The following is a 23,505-nucleotide window of genomic DNA, read 5'->3' on the forward strand; positions in this document are numbered from 1 at the left end:
GACAGGAGGGACGCGCGTCAGAGCGCCGTGTCAAAAGGAGGAGTGAGGTACTTGATTGCAGAAGTCTTTGATAGGTCTATGAGAGCGGGGCTGAAGGGTACATTCAGAAGCTTACCTGATGTCCCTGAAGAGGCTGACCGCAGGGGCCCACGATAGAGCGCAGGCCGCTGGGAGAGGCGATCCTCAGTACCCGCACCATCCGTATGGTGCAGAAGACTGCTCCAACCCCAGTGTCAGGGGAAACGTCACCGCTGGCGACCGCCGTCTTCCTCTCAGCCCTGTCCTAGGAGAGGGATGACGAGGGGAATCGGCTAGGACCGTCCATCCATGGCCCCTAGCACCTGAGGGTGATAGGGGAAGGTCCTGCCTGCGGGCCTGAGAGTTGCGATGTGGGCAATACCACATTGCTCGCTCAGCCGCATTAAAAGGAAAAGCAGGATGAACTCACATCCCGTTTCCTGATGCTGTATCTGGAAAAGAAAGGGGAAAACATTAAAAAACACAACAAAAGCCTGAAAAGAAAATGATTAAATGCGGATCTGGGGAGATCCCGGTCCGCCTCCTACAGACACTAAGCACAAACTGAGGTGCTTGGTGCCTGTCGGTGGGTGTATACTGCCGGGGAGGAGCTAAGTTTCTTGTTTTGCATAGTGTCAGCCTCCTAGCAGCAGCAGCAGCATACACCCCATGGTTATCTCTGTCCCCCAATAAGGCGATAAAGAAAGAGGGAGTTTCTTCCGCTACTGTTTTATTAATACAGTCCTGGCACAATCTTTTACTCCAAGATGCTCCTAAGAGACTATTGCATATGGGACATTCTATATTCTTGGAATTTGTCCTACTCTTTTTAGGGGCCTCCTATACTCCATCCCGCCAATGTAAGTAAAAAGAGGGGAGAGAGGAGACGAAAGAGAGAGAGAGAGAAAGAAAGAAAGAGAACAGGCATTAGCGTGCTGGACTTTCTCGAAGCTCACTCACCACTCGGTCGCTTCACAGAACGGGTATCGGATCTGGAGGCTGACTGGTCTTCTCACTGTCTCCCAAAGAGACTAAGGACCCCTCCTTTCTGCGGTGTCGATCCACCCATGCGCTGCCCGAGTGGCTCCCACTGCTACTGCGGCGTGTCTGGCTCTTCTATTCTGAGCGAGACCGCCTTTCCTGCACCTCCTGGTGCGGTTGAAGGTGCTCTGGCAAAGGGCTCTCCATCTTACAAGCTGCTTTTGCTGCTGCTTCCTGACGAGAGTATTCACACTCGACCTGAAAATGGTTTGGTGACGCCTACTAGCAGTTCTGCTGTGTTTAAATATCAGCACTCTTTTTTTTTAATGAACACCTGGTTGTGCACATGTGGCCGCCTGCGCTTTCTGTATTATGTGTGTGCGCGCCCCCAGCAATCATATCCGGTGCGCGCTCATTTAGTGCCCGTGTCTCCTTGCTACTATGCATGTGTCGCTCGTGCACCCCCGGCTGAGGCAGGTACACGCGAACCCGGCAACCACATCCGGTGCACGATCTGTACTGCTCCCTTCTGCGCGCCCCTGTGCATGACATCCAGAGCGCGCCCGCCCCTGTAATAATGGAGCGGACAGCGAGGTGCCGGTCTTGCCGACGGGCCGTCTCCCTTACCCAGCTCTGGCGCTGCCTTAGTGCTGACCCCTGGGTGTGCATACCCGAAGCACGCACCCAGTTTACTTCCGGTACGCGCCCAGAGCATAACTCTGTGTGTACCTGGGCCATATACCTGGCGTTTTCCTGCCATACCCCCAGTGCTGCTTTGTCATGGTCGTCAGATCGGAGAGCCACCCACGCTGTGTTCTACCTTGCCTGGACCGGAGGAAGCAACAGCACCGCCACCACTGCAGGTATTTTCTCCCCTGGGGCAGTTCTTCTGGCTCTTAGCTGCTCAACAGGGAGGGTACACATATGTGGCCTCCTAGGAGCTTAACTTCTGCCCGGCCACCGATGTGCCACACGGGCTGCATGGCCACCGTATGTCGACAGGGAGGGAGCACGGAAAGTGGCCTCCGTGGACTTCTATGGGGTATGTTTAGCATCAGGGAGGGAACACCCAAAGTGGCCGCCGAGGCTCTAACTTCACCCGGGCACTTGCCTCACGGGCTGTGGCCATGCACTCGCTCAGGGGGGGGCATAGGAATATATGGCCCCTGAGGCGACTACCGGTACCTGGTGACGGGTGTAGCAGACCGGTGTCTGCCAGTAATCACCCGACCCAGGCATCCTCTTCTTTCTTCCAGAATCTTCAAGAGGTTTTTCATCTTGACGGTTCCCCATCGAGGACAGGAAACCAACTGATGCGGAGAGAGGAGCCGCCCCTTTTATCTTGAAGGTTTCCTGTCCTTGTTGGGCGGATCCCCTATCTCGTGGTGCCGTCATGTAGAATGGAAAAACCCACAATGGTCACAGAAATAACTTGAATCTGACAAAAGTAATAAATAAAAAATCTATGAAAATGAGCAAATGAAAGTCAGACATTGCTTTTCAACCATACTTCCACAGAATTTTTATTTTTAAAATACATGAAATAGGTCTGGACAGAAATGATGGTACCCTTAACTTAATAATTTGTTGCACAACCTTTTGAGGTAATCACTGCAATCAAACAATTCCTGTAACTGTTAATGAGACTTCTGCACCTCTCGACAGGTATTTTGGCCCACTCCTCAAGAGCAAACTGCTCCAGTTGTCTCGTGTTTGAAGGTTGCCTTTTCCAGACGGCATGTTTCAGCTCTTTCCAAAGATGCTCAATAGGATTTAGGTCAGGGCTCATAGAAGTCCACTTCAGATTAGTCCAATGTTTTCCTCTTAGCCATTTTGGGTGTTTTATGGGGTCATTAACCTGTTGCAAGACCCATGACCTGCAACTGAGACCAAGCTTTATGACACTGGGTAGCACACTTCTCTCTGAATCCCTTGATAGTCTTGAGATTTCATTTTACCCTGCACAGATTCTAGACACCCTGTGCCAGATGCAGCAAAGCAGCCCCAGAACATAAGAGCCTCCTCCATGTTTCACTTTAGGGACAGTGTTCTTTTCTTGATATGCTTCATTTTTCCGTCTGTGAACATAGAGCTGATGTGCCTTGCCAAAAAGTTCTACTTTTGTCTCTTATCAATAGGACATTCTCTCAGAAGCTTTTTGGCTTGTCAACCTGTAGTTTGGCAAATTCCACTCTGGCTTTATGAATTTTTTTTTCAACAATGGTGTCCTCTTTGGTCGTCTCCCATGAAGTCCACTTTGACTCATACAACAATGGATGGTGCGATCTGACACTGATGTTAATTGAGCATGAAGTTCACCTTTAATCTGTTTAGAAGGTTTTTTTTTTTCCATTCATATTATCCATCTCTTTGATTTGTCATCAATTTTCCTCCTGCGGCCACGTCCAGGGAGGTTGGCTACAGTCCCATGGAGCTTAAATTTCTGAATATTATGTGCAACTGTAGTCACAGGACCATCAAGCTGCTTGGAGATGGTCTTATAACTTTTACCTTTAACATGCTTGTCTATAATTTCCAAAGACATACTGATAGGGAATTTAGATTGTGAGCCCCATCGGGAAGAGTGATGATAATGTGTGCAAACTGTAAAGCGCTGCGGAATATGTTAGCTGTATATAATAATAAAGATTATTATTAATTATAATTTTCTTTCTAATCTCCTGAGACAACTCTTTCCTTAGCTTCCTCTGGTCCATGTTGAGTGTGATACACACCATGTCACCAAACAGCACAGTGAGTATCTGTAGCCCTCTATACAGGTCCATTCACGGATCCCAAGATTGTAGACACCTGTGATGCTAATTAGTGGACACACCTTGATTTAACATGTCCCTTTCGTCACATTATTTTCAGGGGTACCATCATTTCTGTCCAGGCCTATTTCAGGAGTTTTTTTTTTTTTTTTTTTATTCTGTGGAAGCATTGTTGAAAAGCAATGTCTGACTTTCATTTGTTCCTGTTTTATAGATTTTTGACTATTAGTTTTGTTAGATTCAAGTTATTTCTGTGACCACTGTGGGTTTTTCTGTCATTAAACGAAGGGTACCAACAATTTTGACCACGTGTATACATGTAAGACAGGTATCAAAAAGGGATTACTTATGTTCTATTAATTTAAGGTGAATTTCGTATCTATCAAACAGCTAATCACAACCATGGTCTCTAGCAGTGATAGGAAGTCAGTTATGACCTCTGCGGCCCCTGGTGCTAGTTGCCTTCACGCTGCTGTAAGGATTTCTTTAAACATCTGTGAATATCATTTGTTATCACTAATTATTGGCCATTTTTGAAGGAGTCAGAACTAAAGTGTGAAAAAATAGAGTAGTCAGAACCTTGGCTTACCAACTACACAATCCTAAATTGACAGGATTGGGGGATGACAGACAAAACAAACATCCAAAACTAAGGTCTACTACGCAATAGAAACTAGCAACAGCATCATACTAACAACTTGATTGTGACAGCCGCCCCATGGTTATATTCTATGAGCAGACCTGTGGGATAAGCTTGGGTGCTTCTGATGGCTGTACCGAGGCTGCAGGTTCTGCCTTCTGAATTACACTGATGGGTTCCTCTACAGTTTCTTCTTTAATGGCGTTCTTGCCTCCGTCTTGTACATCTGGTGTATGCACTGGAGAAGGATTAACCTGGACAGCAGGTGGAGGAGGTGGTGGTTCTTCTAGAGAAGGATAGCTGAAATTCACTAGCACAAATGAAGTAAACAATTCAATAAAGGTAAGTAAAAAAAAGAGACAATACCACGATGTAGGTTGGACTAAGAGTGGACAACCTATTCGCAAATGTGTCCTTTTTTCAAAACGCCAGGTACCATTTTGCAGGTTTATCCCCTTCACCCCTAGGCCATTTTCCATTTTTTAGCATTTGTTTTTTTGCTCCTCTTCTTCCCAGAGCCATAGCCTTTTCATTTTACTGTCAATATGGCCATGTGAGGGCTTGTTTCTTGCAGGATGAGTTGTACTTTTGAATGACACCATTGATTTTACCATATAATGTACTGGAAAATGGGGAAAAAGTGCCAAGTGTGGTGAAATTGCAAAAAAAAAAAAAGTCCAATTCTACAATTTTTTTTTTTTTTTTTACCATGATCACCAAATGCTAAAACTGACCGGCCATTATGATTCTACAAGTCATTAGAAGTTTGTAGATAAAAAAAAATGGTTATTTTTTAAGTGGTGAAGAAGAAAAAAAAAAAAGGCACTATTTTCCAAGACATGGGGCTGGGTGAGGGCTTATTTTTTGCACACCAAGTTGATGTTTTCATTTACACCAAAAATGTATCCATACGATCTTTTGATTGCCCGATATTGCATCGTATTGCAATGTAGCAGCGACCAAAAAAAAAAAAAAAAAAAAGTAATTTTGGTTTTCTGACTTTCTCGTTACGCCGTTTAGCGATCGGGCTAATTCTCTTTTTATATTGATAGATTGGGCGACTCTGAACGAGATACCAAATAGGTGCATGTTTGACTTTTTTAACCCCTTTCCTACAATGGACGTAATATTCCGTCCATGTGACCCTGGACCTAATTCCCATGGATGGAATATTACGTCATAGCGATCAGCGGTGAGCGCCGCTGATCGCGGCCGGGTGTCAGCTGATTATCACTGCTGACACCAGGCACAATGTGTCAGGGGCGGTCACGGACTGCCCCCGATACATTAACCCCTTGCACACCGCGATCAAACACGATCGCGGTGTACCGGGGGTTAAAGGGAAGAAGGGAAGCATCGGCAGGGAGGGGGCTCCCTCCGTGCTTCCCTGAGCCCCCCACAGCAGCGCAATATGCAGCGCTGCTGTGGGGGGCTCCATCCCTGCAGGTCCCCGGATCCAAGATGGCGACAGGGGCCTGCAGGGAGCTGGCTTCCTCAGTGCCTGCAAAGCGCAGACACGAGGAAGCCTTGTGCAATGCCTGTGACAGATCGCTGAGCTGTCACAGTGATCTGTGATGTGACAGATCAGCGATCTGTCACATGACAGTTATGTCCCCCCTGGGACGATGTAATAAAGTAAAAAAAAAAAAAAGTGTAAAAATTAAAAAAAAAAAAAAAATTCCCTAATAAATTCGTTTTTTGGAAATAAAAAAACAAAACAAAAAAAGTACACATATTTGGTATCGCCGCGTCAGTGACGACCCGCCCTATAAAACTGTCCCATTAGTTAACCCCTTTAGCGAACCCCTTAAAAAATAAAAAACGAAGCAAAAAATAATGATTTATTATCATACCGCCGAACAAAAAGTGCAATAACGCGAGATCAAAAAGACGCATATAGACGCATATAAATATCCATGGTACCGCTGAAAACGTCATCTTATCCAGCAAAAAACGAGCCGCCACACAGCATCATCAGCAAAAAAATTAAAAAGTTATAGCTCGCAGAATAAAGCGATGCAAAAATAATTATTTTTTATATAAAATTGTTTTCATTGCATAAAAATGCCAAAACATAAAAAAAGACCTAACTGAGGTATCGCTCTAACGGTAATGACCCGAAGAATAAAAGCACTTTATCAATTTTACCGCAGGCGGAACGGTGTAAGCGCACCCCCCAAAAGAAATTCATGAAACGCTTGTTTTTGTTCATTCTGCGTCCCAAAAATCAGAATAAAAAGCGATCAAAAGATGTATTTATTTCCATTTTCCCATTAGGGTTAGGGCTGAGATTAGGGCTAGGGGTGTGTTGGGGTTAGGGCTGTAGTTATAATTGGGGGTTTCCACTGTTTTGGCACATCAGGTGCTCTCCAAATGCAACATGGCGTCTGATCTCAATTCCAGCCAATTCTGCGTTGAGAAAGTCAAATGGTGCTCCTTCCCTTCCATGCTCTGCCATGCGCCCAAACAGTGTTTTACCCCCACATATAGGGTATCCGCCTACTCAGGACAAATTGCAAAACAACTTTTGGGGTCCAATTTCTCCTGATACTCTTAGGAAAATAAAAAATTGGGGGGCAAAAATATCATTTTTGTGGAAAAAAATGATTTTTTTATTTTCACGCCCGGGCATTATAAACTTCTGTGAAGCACTTGGGGGTTCAAAGTGCTCACCACACATCTAGATAAGTTCCTTAGGGGGTCTATTTTCCAAAATGGGGTCACTTGTGGGGGGTTTCCACTGTTTAGGTACATCAGGGGCTCTCCAAATGCAACATGACACCCGCGGACCATTCCATCAAAGTCTGCATTCCAAAACGTCACTACTTCCCTTCCGAGCCCTGACGTGTGCCCATACAGTAGTTTTCTCCCACATATGGGATATCAGCATACTCAGGACAAATTGGACAACAACTTTTAGGGTCCAATTTCTCCTGGTACCCTTGTGAAAATACAAAAATTGGTGACTAAAAGATCATGTTTGTGGAAAAAATACGATTTTTTTATTTTCACGCCCGGGCGTTATAAACTTCTGTGAGGCACTGGGGGGTTTAAAGTGCTCACCACACATCTAGATAAGTTCCTTGGGGGGGGTCTAGTTTCCAAAATGGTGTCATTTGTGTGGGGTTTCCACTGTTTTGGTACATCAGGGGTTTTCCAATCGCGACATGGTGTCCAATCTCAATTCCAGCCAAAAAAGTCAAATGGCGCTGCTTCCCTTCTGAGCTCTGCCATGCGCCCAAATAGTCGTTTACACCCACATATGCGATATCAGCGTACTCAGGACAAATTGCACAATAACTTTTAGGGTCCTGTTACCCTTGGGAAAATAAGAATTGAGGGTGAAAAGATCATTTTTGTGGAAAAAATATGATTTTTTAATTGTACCGCTGTAAGTTATAAACTTCTGTGAAGCCCTTGTGGGTTCAAAGTTCTCACCACATATCTAGATAAGTTCCTTGGGGGGTCTAGTTTCCAAAATGGGGTCATTTGTGGGGGGTTTCCACTGTTTAGGTACATCAGGGGCTCTCCAAACGTGACATGGCGTCCAATCTGAATTCCAGCCAATTTTGCATTGAAAAAAATCAAACGGCGCTCCTTCCATTCTGAGCTCTGCCATGTGCCGAAACAGTGGTCCCCCCTCATATCAGGTATCGGCGTACTCAGGACAAACTGCACAATAACTTTTGCGTCCAATTTCTCCTGTTACCCTTGGTAAAATAAAAAAAATTAAACCTGAAGTATTTTTTTTAAATATTCAAAAAAATTCCTGACGCACCTGATGGGTTAATAAACTTCTTGAATGTGGTTGTGAGCACCTTAAGGGGTGCAGTTTTTAGAATGGTGTCACTTTTGGGTATTTTCTATCATATAGACCCCTCAAAGTGGCTTCAAATGTGATGTGGTCCGTAAAAATAAAATGGTGTTGCAAAAATGAGAAATTGCTGGTCAACTTTTAACCCTTATAACTTCCTAACAAAAAAAAATTTTGGTTCCAAAATTGTGCTGATGTAAAGCAAACATGTGGGAAATGTTACTTATGAAGTTTTTTTGTGTGCTGTATCTCTGTGATTTAAGGGCATAAAAATTCAAAGTTGGAAAATTGTGAAATTTTAAAAATTTTCGCCAAATTTCCATTTTTTTCACAAATAAACGCAAGTTATTTGAATGAAATTTTACCACTAACATGAAGTACAATATGTCACGAGAAAACAATGTCAGAATCACCGGGATCCATGGAAGCGTTTCAGAGTTATTACCTCATAAAGGGACAGTGGTCAGAATTGTAAAAATTGGCCCAGGAGTTAATGTGCAAACCCCCCTTTGTAGTGAAGGGGTTAATGGTTTTATTTTGAGTGGGGTGAAAGAGGGACAATATGAAATTTTATATTTTTTAAAATATTTTTAAAAACATTTTTTTTTTTTTTTTTTTTTTTTACTTTTTGCATGCTTCAATAGTCTCCATGGGAGAATAGAAGCTGCAGTTGTCCGATCAACTCTGCTACACACAGGCGATGATCAGATCGCCCGTACATAGCAGAAATGCTAACTTGCTATGAGCGCCGAATACCGGGCGGTGCTTATACCAATCTGGATAGGACAACCATAGAGGTTGCATGCCCACCCATCGGTGACCCACGATCATGTGATTGTATTTCCGGCACGCTTGCCGGGAGCGTGAGTTATATGCAGCTGTCAGAGATTGACAGAGACATTCAATGTGTTAACAGCGGTGGGTGGATCACGATTCAAAACAAAAGGGGTTCAAAACAGCTGACGTGCAGTGAAAGATGTGGGCTCAGCGCCAGAGCCCACAACAAAGGGATGGATTCCGACGCGGGCGTACCATTCCGCCCAACGTCAGAAAGTGGTTAATGATACTATGTGTAATATGTAGCAGATTTTCAACAAGTGGGAACATAGCCTAACTACAGCTTAGGAAACAACCTTGATTTTTATGGTTAGTACCAAAAATTCAAAATTATAGTAAGGCTTAACTCACATTGGTTTACAAATATAAGTTTGCTGTATATAAAAATCTATAATTAAAACAACAAAACACTGAAATATTTGAGATAAACTTCACTCACATGACAGGACCGCGTTTTCATCTTTCTTTCTTTTAGGCACAGATACTTTCCCATTCGTGGTGTACATTGGATAGGAAAACAGCCAATTTTCATAGCCGCCATCCAATACCAAAGGCTCACTTTTCAGGATGGCTTTAGTTTCCCACTATAAATAAAGAATATGCAGGCAGATATAATGGAACGTTTACCGATGTGACAGACCTCCTGAATCACGTGGAAAACTGGAGATCTCTCAAAATGTGGGATAAGCTTCTACATCACTGCGCCTATGTTCTTTGCACAATTTTGAGCATTATGACCATTTATTTAGATTTATCAATGTTCTGATAAGTTTTGCTCCAGAATAAATCATGAATTCATTGCTGACCATTTTGTGCATTTAATTTGTGAACTTATAGTTTCTAATCTTCCAGCTAAAGAGTAATTGAAGTGCAACACTGACCAACGCCGGCCATTCCCAGGCTCAGCAACAGTATAATGTGCATGGGGGCCTCCTGACACTCCCCCAAAAGATGATGTTAGGAGAGATAAGGACCTGGAATATAAGATTTTGGACTGATGACCTTTCAGGACTCAGCGAGAAAAAACGACAGTAGATAAATCTGTCAGTGGCTCTTAGATCACAGGAGCGCTCAGATGACAGCCTAACGTGTATGGAGGAGGCGGGAGAGATGGCTGCCGACCGAACCATCATTCTGCTAACAGCTCTCTATTGTGTACGGGGCTCATAAGTCTCAAACAAGTATCAGTTTAGGTATTAATGGACAAAAGGCCACATTCACATTTCTCTCACCATAATCTATATCACTGCAGTGAAAGTTTGTGTGGTAACATTTTATATTTTCCCTTTAAAGGAACCCCAAAATGAATGGCAATATTAGTGAGGGGATAAGCTCACTTAGGGACATGCATAAAAAATGTTGCTAATACAAAGCGTAATTTCAGAAACGTTGCAGAGAAGGCAGGAGTTAATGTCCTGCTGATCTCCTTGATCTTGGCTGAAGGTGGATGAGGGCTGAGGCATAATTAATTAATGCCATTGTAACCTGCAGAGATTGCCAAACGAACAGGAATCCTATCGAACAGCCACGAGACATGCAGCTGTGGGGACTTGGAACATATATTTCGAGCACACCGAATATACTTAGCACCCGATCATGCTGAGATAACACCTTATCCAAGCATGTTCACTCATCACTAGCGGTCACGCATGTGCAGTATAAATCTATTTCTGCATCACATATTGGGATGGATGCAGCTCCTAGTGCTTGACCCCCTTCCCGTGGACAGATACAGTAAATGTATTTAGTGGGAAACCTTGCTTAAGGGCTTGTTCACACACTTGTTTTTTATTCCACCTTTTCCCCCAAGGTAAAAAACGCTGCACTTTACAGAACCAACAAAGTAAATTAGATTTCTGGCATTTAATGCACACACTGCTTATTTTTCAAATTTACAGCATGTCCATGCTTTCAGCATTTTTGCAGCGTTTTTTCACTCATTTAGATAATAGGGAAAAAATTCAAGTAAAAGAGTTAAAAAAACAAACAAAAAAAAACAAAACAAAAAAAAAACTGCAGCACGTGTTTATTTTTTCAATGTATTTTGTACACAGAGGGGAATAAAATAAATATGTGGAGAGAGGAGGGGTGGAAATTTAAAGATGTGTGTGTACCCACTATAAAATCCTTTTCTCCGAGCCACTCAATGGGGGACACAGAACCATGGGTGTATGCTGCTGCCATTAGAAGGCTGACACTAAAGGGGGTTTTACACATAGCGATATCACTAGCAATATCGCTATAACGTCATCCATTTTGTGACGTTATAGCGATATTGCTAGCGATATCGCGGTGTGTGATACTTACCTCCGACCGGCTCCCCCGCTGTCTGCCGCTGATCGCGCGAGATCGGCCGGCTCCATTTCTCGTCGGGCGCTTCCTGCTGGAGCCAACGAGCGATGTGTGGAGGCGGGCGGGAGGACGTCAGGATCGCCTCGTCTGAAAGGTAAGTATCGTCCGCTGTATCGCTGCTGCATCGCTGTGAGATCTGCCTGTTTGGCAGCTCACTAGCGACCATTTAGCGATGCACCAGCGATCCTGACCGGGTCGTATCGTGGTCGGGATCGCTGGTGCATCGCTAAATGTAAAAGGGCCTTAAGGTAATACAAAAAAAGTTAGCTCATCTCTGCAGTATACACCCTTGTGCTGGCTCCAAGAGACCCAGTCCAGTGCAAAAGAAGTAGGAAAATATTAACAACATAAGAATACAACATGGTAACCTAAAGAACAGTCCAAACCAATAGGCTAGCAAGGTGGGTGCTGTGTCCCCCAATGAGTGGCTCGGAGAAAAGGATTTTACGGTGAGTACACACAAAAATCCCTATTTCTTCTTCGCCTCATTGGGACATTGGGGGACACAGGACCATGGGACGTCCCACAGCAGTCCCTGGGTGGTAAAATAACAGAAAAGATTAGGCTTCACGTACCAACTGCCTAGATGTGCGCTACCGCGGCCTGCAGAATTCTTCTGCCCAGACCCGCATCCGCGGAAGCCGGAGAGTTAATATTATAATGCTTTGAGAACGTATGTAGACTGAATCAAGTCGCAGCCTTACAGACCTGTTCCGCCGACGCCTAATGACGAATGGCCCAAGAAGCTCCACCGCCCAAGTGGAGTGTGCTCTGATCCCCGCTGGGATGGGTTAGCCTCTGACTCAGCAGAACTCTTGGATGGAAGAACAAATCCACCCGGCTATCGTGGCCTTTGAAGCGGCGAAACCCTTCCTATGACCTTCAGGGATCACAAACAAAGCATCCGTCCTTCTGAATGACGCCGACCTCGAAACGTATCTTCTCAGAGCTCTGACTAGGTCCAGTGAGTGGAGAGCTCTTTCCACCCTGGACAAAATGAAGGAAGAACAATGTCCTCATTAAGATGGAAGGACGAGATGACCTTGGGCAAAAAGGAAGGGGACAGCCTGAGGACAACCTTGTCCTGATGAAAATTAAGGAAAGGCGCCCGACAGGACAGAGCGGCTAGCTCCGAGACATGCCTGATTGAAGTAATCGCCACAAGGAAGGCGACCTTCCAGGACAAAAAAGTCAGGGAAATGTCCTGAAGCAGTTCGAAGGTTGTTCCTGTAGGACACAGTACCAAATTGAGGTCCCAAGGCTCTAAAGGCATGCGATGGGGGTACCAAATGTGAAACCCCCTGCATGAAGGTCTTCACTTGAAGTTTTGTTGCGATCCTTCTTTGGAATAAGACCGATAGGGCAGAGATCTGGCCCTTGAGAGAGCCGAGCGCCAGGCCCGAATCCAGGCCGGCCTGTAAGAACTCTAAAATGGTGGGGATGGAGAAGATGAGAGGAGGAAGCCCCCAATCCTTGCACAGGCAAAAAATGTCTTCCAGGTTCGATGATAAATGCGTACTGACTTCTGTTTTCGAGCGCTAACCATTGTGGAAATAACCTATTTTGAAGACCAGCCTGGGTCAGAACCCAGGATTCAATGGCCTCGCGATTAAACACAGGGTCCCTGAGTTCTGGTTGCAAATAGGACCTTGGGAGACCCGATCTGGACGTCCCCGCAATTGCCAGGGCACGTCAGCGACGAGGCGCACTAACTCCGTGAACCATGCGTGGCGTGGGCAGTCCAGAGCGACCAGGATCACCGGGACTCCCTCTGCCTTGAGCTTCCTGGTGACTCTCTGAAGCAGAGGCAGCGAAAGAAAAAAAAGGAAAAACGTATGGAAGATGGAATTGACGCCACGGAAGAACCAGCACATCTACTCTGATGGCTCTTGGATCTAGAGACCGAGCTATGAACTTTGGCATTGAGTCTGGACGCCATCAGATCCACACCTGGGGTTCCCAAGCGAAGACAGATCTGTTGGAACAATTCCAGATGAAGCTCTCAGTCCCCCGAGGTGAGACCCTGACGGCTGAGGAAGTCTGCTGTCCAGTTTTCTACGCCTGGTATGTGCACAGTTGAGATTACCGAGCGGTTTTTCTCTTCCCAATCGGAGAATGTGAGTTAGCTCGGATATGGCCGCCCTGCTGCGGGTGCCCCCTTGATGATTGCTGTATGCCACAGCCGTGGCGTTGTCCGATTGAATTCGGATGGGGTGGCCAGCTAGGAAACAATGGAACTGCTGTAGGGCTATCCGGATTGCACGGATCTCCAGGATATTGATCAGCCTCAATTCCCGAATAGGCCAGAAGCATTGATCGGTGTGATGACGAAACACTGCTCCCCGGCCCAGACGACTGGCATCGGTAGTCACCACTAGCCATTGAACCGGGAGAAAGGACCTCACCTGATTGAGAGAAGGACTCAATGTTCACCATCTGAGAGCCTGCCTGACTCGCAGGGATAAACGGCACCGGCGGTCGAGGGAGACCGTGTTCCTGTCCCTAACCGCCAGAAGAGCATGCTACAGGAGATGAAGGTGTAGCTGTGCAAAAGGGACCGCTTCCATCGCTGCCACCATTTTTCCCAGTACCCTCATAGCAAACAGGATGGAATGAGGGGATGACTGACAAAGAGCGCAGGGTCCTAGTCGAAGGGCTAGGAATTCTCGAGAGGTGTCCATGGTCATCTCTAAAAAGGATATCTGCTGGGCTGGGACGGGGGATGACATGCTTAAGTTTATCATCCAGCCCAGGCGAGAAAGGGTATCACAAGTGATGCGAATGGACTCCACACAGTCGTGGAAAGACGAACCTTTGACCAAAAGGTCGTCGAGATAGGGCAGAACAACCACGCCCCGAGAGTGTAAGATGGACATAACAGCCACCATGACTACTGTGAACACTCTGGGGACCGTAGTGATGCCAAAAGGGCAGGGCCGTGAATTGAAAGTGCTGGTCGTAAATGGCGAAGCGCAGGAAACTCTGGAGGGGAGGAAAAATAGGGATATGCAGGTAAGCATCTCTGATGTTGATGAATGCCAAAAACTCCCCTTCCATAGAAGTGATGACTGAACGCAAAGATTCCATGCAGAAATGCCGGATGATGACAAACTTGTCTAGAAGTTTGAGGTCTGGAATGGGTCTCACCTTCCGTCCTTTTTTTGGGACAACGAAAATGTTCGAGTAGAAACCCTGAAACCTTTTGTTTTCTAGGATGGGGACAATGACGCCGTTGCGACGCAATGAGTCCATGGCTTGGAAAAAGGCCTTTGCCTTTGATGATGGAGGTCGGGAGGGGAAGAAACGAGTTGGGGGACGTGCAGCAAAATTGGTTTTGTATCCAGAAGACACCAGGTCTCTCATGGACGACGGAAAGCCAGGCATGACGAAACAGGAGTAGGCGGCCACCTACCCTGCCGGTGTCGACTGGATAGCACCAGGAGTCAGCGGGCGGAAAATCTGAGACCTAGATCCCTTAGATCTAGCCTGATTGGGTCGAGATTTCCATTGCCGGCTAGGCCTATAGGAGGCCTGGGATCCTCCATCCCTGCGTGGAGAGCGTCTTGACCCAGAAGAGGTAGTGGGCCAGCCCGGGTTGGAGCGAAATGATCGGAAACGGAACTGTTTTTTTCTCCGAAAGGGACACCTAAGCATCTGTTGGGGAAGAAATTTACTCTTTCCTCCCGTAGCATCAGAAATAAGCTGATCCAGATTCTCTCCAAATAGGCGGCCATTCTGATAAGGAAGAGATGTGAGAGACTTTTTTGACGCATTCCCCTTTCCACTCTCTGAGCCATAATGCTCTTCTGATCGAGATGGCATTAGCGGCTGACAGAGCAGCACAGCCAGCCGCATCCAAAGATGCATGTACCAGGTAATTTCCAGCCCGAGAAATTTGGCTGGCAAGATGCGCTGCATCAGGGGGAAGATTACTGCTCTGAATGGAATTGGCTAAGGTCTCCGACAAGAAGACCATTGCCTTAGCTATCCATGCTGCAGCAAAGGATGGATAAAAAGCCGAACCTGAGGCTTCAAAGACAGAGCGAGACAAATTTTCTATCTGACGGCCCGTGGGATTTTTAATGGATGACCCATCCAGCATGGATAGAAGGGTCTTGGATGCCAGACGGGATACTGGAGGTTCTACTACAGGAGATTAAGCCCAATCTTTCACCAGCTCAGCTGAAAAAGGATATTTCGCTTCAAGAGGTCTTTGTCCTGTGAAGCGTTTATCCAGTTGCTTCCTGTGCCGATTAACTATGGCCCTAAACTCAGGGTGAATGGCAAGTGCCTTATGAGGACGTTTAGTCTTAAAGGACATGGCTTGTTCCGGAACGGAGCCTGAGTCTTCTTCAACCTTCAGTGTCAGGTTGACCGCCTCAATCAGTGAATCCATCATTTTCTGAAAATCGGGCGAATCCAGATCCAAGGAACCTTCCGCTTCGTATTCAGAATCACGTTCTCTACTGAGAGGGAGCGCGAGAAACAGAATTTGCGGACGACGGGGCACGTGTTTGCTCGGGAGACGTGCTACGGATCCGTTTCCTAGACGCCCGTAGGCGTCTAGGGTGCTTCCGTCCCCTGATAACCAACTGCTCCCATATGGGGGAGGATCCGTCTACATCAGTCCTGCGCACGCTACGATCCGCAGAGGGATCACGGAGGGATTCAATCGCTTTGGCCAGAGAAGCCATGAATCGTGACAGTGACAAAGCCCACTGAGGGGGACTGGGTACACTGAACTCGGTGGCGGCGGAGGGCTCCTGGGTGCATTTAGAGTCACAGTCTTGACAGAGCGGCAAACTCTGAGCCTTAGGAAATGTAGAATGGCAGGAAGAGCATGAAGTGAAAAAGACTGCAATCGCCTTGCTAGCCTTTTTAGATGCTTTAGGTTGGGACATTGTACCCTTCTATTTGTCCCCTTTAAAAATTAGAGATTCCTTTGGTGAAAGGGTTACAGCAGGGAGGAGGGGGGATGGAATAGAGCAGCGCTCCCTTACCGAGATCCTGTGTCCCCAGCTGCTTTTTGCGTGGCACTTCAGCTGTCGAGCCCAAAGGGAGTGCTGACGCCTGCGGTGACAATTTGGCACAGGGAGCACTGCCGGATGCCAGCGTGTGTCCGGAGGGAGATGGCCGCCGAGATTAGTAGAGGTACTTCTCGTCCAGAAAAGTGGGCGGAGCCGCCGAAGCACGTCCTAGTGTGGGAGGGGATTCAGGTTGCGGCATGCTGAAGGCCGAAGTCGGGGACTAAATTTATCGGCGCAGACGCAAGAAGGACCAGGGAGTGCCGCTGCTTGCCAGGATGAGCCCCCTTATGCCAGCGCCACCCCAGACCGTCTGCTCAGAGCCCTCCAGCCCCGTCATTTACCTGGAGAAGCTTCCCGGTGGCAGGTAAGCCAGCGATATGCAGCGGGTAGTAGTCCTCCTCCTGCCGCTGCTGGTTTTGGATGGTGCAGTGATAAAGGGATAACTCTCAATCCACCATGCCTCTAACAGAAAGGGGAAAGAAACCGTCTGCCTTCTTGCAACATCCGCTTTAACAGTGGTGGTGCAGTGGGGGCTGCATGGACGCCAAAAGGAGTCTCTGTACATCCAAGGGATTAAATCCTTTAGGATGGGACAGGGCGAAATGTCCGGCATTAGGCCTGGCTGCGGAAGAGGATACATGGAGGCAACACTCCATGTGCTCGTCCGTTAAGGATGCGGGGAGATCGGTGCCCTTTAAGGGACCCGTCCCCCCTAAAAAAAAAAACAGCCCAGGCATGGCATCCCATGTCACAGGAGAGGATACGGGGAGGCGACACTCCCCGTGCTCGCCTGTTGATGGCTCGGGGAGATCGGAGCCCCATTCGTCCGTGTAAAATACAAAAATAAAAATCAAAATGTAAAAAGATAAAATTGAAAAATAAAATAAAAAGAGCTTTTGGTCTGGACACTAAGCAAGAACTGGGTCTCTTGGAGCCAGCACAAGAGTGTATACTGAAGAGGAGAAGCTAACTATTTTGTATTAACTTAGTGTCAGCCTCCTAGTCCCAGCAGCATAACACCCATGATCCTGTGTCCCCCACTGAGGCGAAGTAGAAAAATGTCATTTCCACGATTTTCAAAAGTGTTCTTGCTTACCTTAAAAAGGGCATCTTTCAGACTATGGAGAGTTGTTCCAAGCTTTAAGTCACTGACTGAACTGAACCAGTCCAGCAGAACAATGTAATCTGCGTGGCTTCTGGTGCTCCATAAATGCTTTGATGCCTCTGGAAGGTCGCTCTCAATCCGTGTAGCTATAAATCTGAATGTAACACAATGTCTCTCATTAGTAAAATGCAAGAAGATTCCAAACCAGCCAAACATACACTAATAAAGACCTGAGTGTGCACCTCAGCAACAGGAACATTTTAAAATATTGTGAACGAAAAAAAACAACATGTACTGACACAGCTAGAAAAAAAAAAAAAAAAATCAGGTCTTTTATCATTCCATTACTATCTACATAATTTTAACTCCTTCATGCACCCCGACTCAAGTGTACCTCAAAGTCCGGGCACATGGAATGGAACGGGATCAAGGTGATAAACCAACACCATATTGGGAAGATATCGGCTGTGTTACACAGCCAGTATCTGCATGTAAAATCAACTCTGATCTCTGCTGTTTAACCATTTAGATGCCACTGTCAACTAGTGGCATCGGAATTTAAACTGTCTAGTTTCTGTTACGCTCGTGCACCAGCAAGCATAGGCCAGCTGTCGACATGATTGCAGAGTGCTGATGGGTTGTTATGGCAGACAATGGACAGCTGAAGGCCCTGTCACTGCCATGTTGGTCAATTACACATCAATTATACCACATGACGAAATTCAGAAGCGATGTATACATGAGAAAAATAATCACAGGTTCAAGTCACCAAGAGGGACTATAAAAAAAAATAAAAGCTTTTAAAATAATATAAAAGTTTGAATCACCAAATCAAACAAATTTCCAATCAAATGAAAGAAAATAATAAGACAAAACACATTTGGTATTGACATGATCATAAAAGTGAAATTAAAAAAAATTATAACATGCTATATTACTTTAAACCGTAAAATATACAAAAATAAATGTCAGAACTGCTGTTTTTTAGTTGCTCCACATCCCTCAAAACGTGCAATACAAAGCAATCAAAACATTGTGTATACCCCAAAAGCTTCATTAATGGAAGAATAAAAATAAAACGACTCTCAGAAATGGGTAAAACCATACTATTCCCTACAAACTTCTGTTTTTTAAAAAAACAAAAACACTAACATATACATATATTAGGCAGTATCGTAATTCTACTGATCTGAGGAATCGAGCCGCCTGGTAACTTTTACCACTTAATGAACATTGTAATAACAAAAAACTCTAGCAACACTGGGGAATTGCATTATTATCACCCAAATTGGAATTTTTTGTCCATTTTTCAGATTATATGATGAAATGAATGGTGTCATTGAAAACTACAGATCAGCCCGTAAAGAACAAGCCCTCATGTTGAAGGAAAAATAAAAAAGTTATGAGTCTTTGAAAAAAGGGGGAAGAAAACAACAAAAGTGTAAGATGTGTGTGCGAGCGTGCATACACACACATGCAAGTTTATTATTGCTATAACTTTTCTCCCCACTTGTAATTTTATCCCGATTTTACATAACATTGTTTGGTAAAATGATTTCTTTTAATTCAAAAGTACAAAAAATAAGCTGTCATTTGGCTATGTCAACGGAGTATTTAAAAAATATGGCTCACGAGGAAGAAAACAAAAAAAACTGCAAAAAAAAAGAAAAATGTTCTTGCTATGAAAATGTTATGGTCTGGCTCCAAAGACATGGCAGAACCAAGACTGGTCCCATACATACCCAGGACAGATGGCCTCCTCTGGGATATTTATAGAGGAATTAATATGAGATTCTTCAAAATCGATTGATCTACGAGCATCCATTATAACAACATTAATATCGGGGTCCTTCATCATCGCAAACAATTTCACTGGAGTTATAGATCCATTAGGCACTAAAAATCGATATGAGAAAACAATATTAATTTACATCTAATATAAGCTATGCATAATACAAGGAAATTATAAATCAATAATAGCTTTAGACTATATGTGCACGTTGCGTATTTGCTTGCTGAAATTTCTGCAAGGTTTCAGCATCTCTTGGCAGGAAAACGGCTACATAAAAAAACAAGAGTTTTTGCATGCATGTTTGTACAGCAATGAAAGCATTTTTGCAATGTAATTTCTTGGTTCAACACCACCTTTTTCATGCTGATGCAGGGTGGCATCAGGGTGATGGGATTAGGGCTTAGTGTCAGCAGCTGTCATTGACACCTATAGCTCTAGGCTTAGTAAAGAAGTAAACACAAACAAACCTACACACATTGTCACCAGCCTATGTAGGAGCGTTAACAGAACGAACCTACATAAGCTGTAACAAGATAGCAACTGTTAATTTTAATTACCAGCAGAGGAAAAGCCGGCTGAGGGCTAATGTTAATATTCTGGGAAGAAGCCAATAGCTATAAAGGTTCCTAGGCTATTAATATCAGCTCACAGCTGTTTGCTTAGCCTTTACTGGCTAGATTACAGAAGGATCCCAGAAAAAAATTGATATAGAGTCCCTCTATAAAATCTAACTAGCAAAGGCTAAGCAAACAGATGCAGGCTGATATTAATAGCCTAGGAAGGGACCATGGATATTGGCCCCCTCCCAGGCTAAAAACATCAGCTCTCAGCCGCCCCAGAAAAGGCGCATCTATAAGAGGAGCCAAATTCGGTGCTTAGCCTCGCTCTTCCCACTTGCCCTGTAGTGGTGGCAAGTGGGGTTCATATTTGTGGGGTTGATGTCATCTTTGTATTGTCAGGTGACATCCAGCCCACAGGTTACTAATTCAAATGTGTCTATAAGACACCTATCCATTACTAACCCCATAGTGATATTATATTAAAACACAGACACCCAGAATAAAGTCCTTTATTTGAAATAATGACACAGACTCCTTTCATGAATCTTAATTTAACCTTACTTATCGAACGGCTAAGCCACCAAAACCAACGTCTCTCCTGCAACAAAAACAGGATTTTTGGGTTGCTTACCGTAAAATCTATTTCTCGGAGCCTTCATTGGGGGACACAGAGACCATGGGTGTATGCTGCTGCCACTAGGAGGCTGACACTATGTACAAAAAAAGGTTAGCTCCTCCTCTGCAGTATACACCCCACCAACCGGCACTAATTTGCTCAGTTAGTGAGAAAGCAGTAGGAGAAGAAACAAAACAGAATGAAAACAGAACAACTCAACTGTAACCAACAAACAGAAGAACAGGAGTTACAGAACATGGGAGGGTGCTGTGTCCCCCAATGAAGGCTCAGAGAAACAGATTTTACGGTAAGCAACCCAAAAATCCTACTTTCTCTATCGCTTCATTGGGGGACACAGAGACCATGGGACGTCCCAAAGCAGTCCCTGGGGAGGGAGAAGCAAACTTCCATTAGGTCTGAGGACTCAACACCGCCGCCTGCAGGATCTTTCTGCCTAGGCTGGTGTCCGCCGAAGCGTAGGTGTGGACCTTGTAAAATTTGGCAAACGTGTGGATCGAAGACCAGGTTGCCGGTTTGCAGAGCTGCAGCGCGGATGCTCTGTGGCGCACCGCCCAGGAAGCACCCACTGCCCTGGTTGAGTGAGCTCTAATTCCAGGAGGGGGAACTCGACGCTTGACCCGGTAGGCCTCCAAAATTGCTGATCTGATCCAGCGAGCAATGTTAGCCTTGGAGGCCGGCTGACCTTTCCGTGCACCATCTGGAATGATGAAAAGAGAGTGTCTTCCGCAAGGGAGACGTCCTAGCCAGGTAAACCTTCATCGCCCTGACCAGGTCAAGCTTGTTCAAGGAGCGCTCCAGAGGATGGATTGGACCAAGACAAAAGGAAGGAAGAACAATGTCCTCATTTAGGTGGAAAGTAGACACCACCTTAGGAAGGAAGGAAGGCGGGGGCCACAGGATCACCTTGTCCTGATGGAGCACCAAGAAAGGGGGGTGACAAGAAAAGGCCGCCAATTCTGACACGCGCCGGATGGAGGTGATGGCCACCAGAAAAGCTACTTTCCAGGAGAGAAGAGATAGGTAGACTTCCCTGAGCGGTTCAAAGGGTGACCGTTGAAGAGCCTCCAGAACCAGATTGAGATCCCATGGATCCACGGGAGCGCGATAAGGGGGTGCCGTATGAGCCAGTCCCTGAAGAAAGGTCTTGACCTGCGGACGGGAGGCCAACGTCTTCTGAAAAAGGATGGAAAGTGCTGAGACTTGACCCTTCAAAGAGCTGAGGGCAAGGCCCGCATGCAGGCCTGCCTGGAGGAACGCTAGGATAGAAGGGAGAGAAAAGGACATGGGCGGAACGTCATTGGCCTCACACCAAGTGAAAAAGGCCTTCCACGTACGATAGTAAATTCTGGAAGACGATGGTTTTCTAGCCCGGATCCTGGTGTGAATAACCCGATCCGAAAAACCTGACCGTTTCAGAACCACGGTTTCAACAGCCACGCCGTTAAATTGAGTGGCAGAGAATTGGGGTGGCAGATTGGACCCTGAGACAGGAGATCTGCTCTGTCTGGAAGCTTCCAGGGGGCATCCGTGAGGTTGACGATGTCCGCGAACCAAGCCCTTCTTTGCCAATCCGGAGCGATGAGGATGACTGGTACCTCTTCCGCCTTGATTTTCTTCAGCAGTTTGGGAAGAAGAGGAAGGGGAAGGAACAGATAGGGGAGCTTGAACTGAGACTGGTCAGAGCATCGGCGCCCACTGCGAGAGGATCTCGGGCCCTGGATACGAACTGTGGGACCTTCCTGTTCAGGCGAGACGCCAGGAGATCCACATCCGGAGTCCCCCAACGACAGCAAAGCTGATGGAAGACGTCCGGATGTAAGGACCACTCTCCCACCGCGAGGCCCTCGCGGCTGAGAAAATCGGCGGCCCAGTTGTCCACGCCGGGAATGTGCACTGCGGATATCGCTGGGACCGATACCTCTGCCCAGAGAAGAATCTTGGACACTTCCGCTAGAGCCGAGGAGCTCAGTGTCCCCCCTGGGTGGTTGACATATGCCACAGCTGTGGCATTGTCTGTCTGAATCCGGACCGGCAGACCCCTGAGAAGCCTTTCCCAGTGAATGAGAGACAGATAAATGGACCGAATCTCGAGGACGTTGATCGGCAGAGTTGTCTCTTGAGTCGACCACCGACCCTGAACAGTCTGATTGCGAAACAATGCACACCAGCAGAGAAGGCTAGCGTCCATTGTCACAATCTGCCAGTGAATCGGAAGGAATGACCGGCCCAGGGAAATGAGAGGTGACGTCAGCCACCAACTGAGGGACTGTTTGACCAGGGACGAGAGGCGAATTGGACGATCCAGGGAGAGAACGGACCTGTTCCACCAAGACAGGATGGCCTGTTGAAGCGGTCTCGTGTGGAATTGAGCAAAGGGAATCGCTTCGGTCGTCGCCACCATCTTTCCCAAGACCTTCATGGCTGACCGGAAGGATGGAGGCTTTGGACTCTGCAGCGATCGTACATCTCGCCGCAGGGAGACCATTTTCTCTTCCGGAAGAAAGACCCTCGATCGACGGGTGTCGAACAGTGAGCCCAGAAACACAAGACGTTGGGTCGGAACGAGGCATGACTTTCTTTTGTTTACAAGCCACCCGAAACTGGACAGGGTGTCGAGAACGATGGTAAGGCTTTGGAGAGTCTGGTGAAAAGACGGAGCTTTGATTAGAATGTCGTCGAGGTACGGGAAGAGTACGAGACCTCTGATCCTCAACAGGGCCATCACCGCCGCAATGATCTTTGTAAAAACTCTGGGCGCGGTGGCGAGACCGAACGGCAGGGTGACAAATTGGTAGGGGTCCTGATGAATCGCGAAACGCAGGAATTTCTGATGCCCGTGAAAGATGGGGACATGCAGATAGGCATCTTGAATATCTATTGAGCACATGAATTCCTGCGCTTCCATGGAAGCGATTACTGAACGAAGGGACTCCATCCGGAAGTGTCGCAGGCGGACTCTCTTGTTCAG

At 46.2% G+C, this 23,505-nt stretch overlaps 1 protein-coding gene across 4 annotated transcripts in view; it reads right to left on the reverse strand.

Annotated features, from left to right (window-relative positions):
* Positions 1-23,505, reverse strand: part of USP8 (ubiquitin specific peptidase 8) — a 144,660-nt gene that overhangs the window by 65,668 nt on the left and 55,487 nt on the right. For all 4 annotated transcript variants that reach the window (XM_073568501.1, XM_073568500.1, XM_073568503.1 and 1 more), the window contains 4 exons: positions 19,291-19,444; positions 17,540-17,702; positions 9,504-9,648; positions 4,515-4,723 (listed from right to left, as the gene is read on the reverse strand). In XM_073568501.1, coding sequence (XP_073424602.1) covers positions 4,515-4,723; positions 9,504-9,648; positions 17,540-17,702; positions 19,291-19,444 — 671 coding nt within the window. The remainder of the gene's footprint in view (positions 1-4,514; positions 4,724-9,503; positions 9,649-17,539; positions 17,703-19,290; positions 19,445-23,505) is intronic.

The sequence above is a fragment of the Dendrobates tinctorius genome, unplaced genomic scaffold (genome assembly GCF_039654945.1).
Source record: "Dendrobates tinctorius isolate UK_male_01 unplaced genomic scaffold, ASM3965494v1 ptg000022l, whole genome shotgun sequence".
In the NCBI taxonomy this organism is placed as follows: domain Eukaryota; kingdom Metazoa; phylum Chordata; class Amphibia; order Anura; family Dendrobatidae; genus Dendrobates; species Dendrobates tinctorius.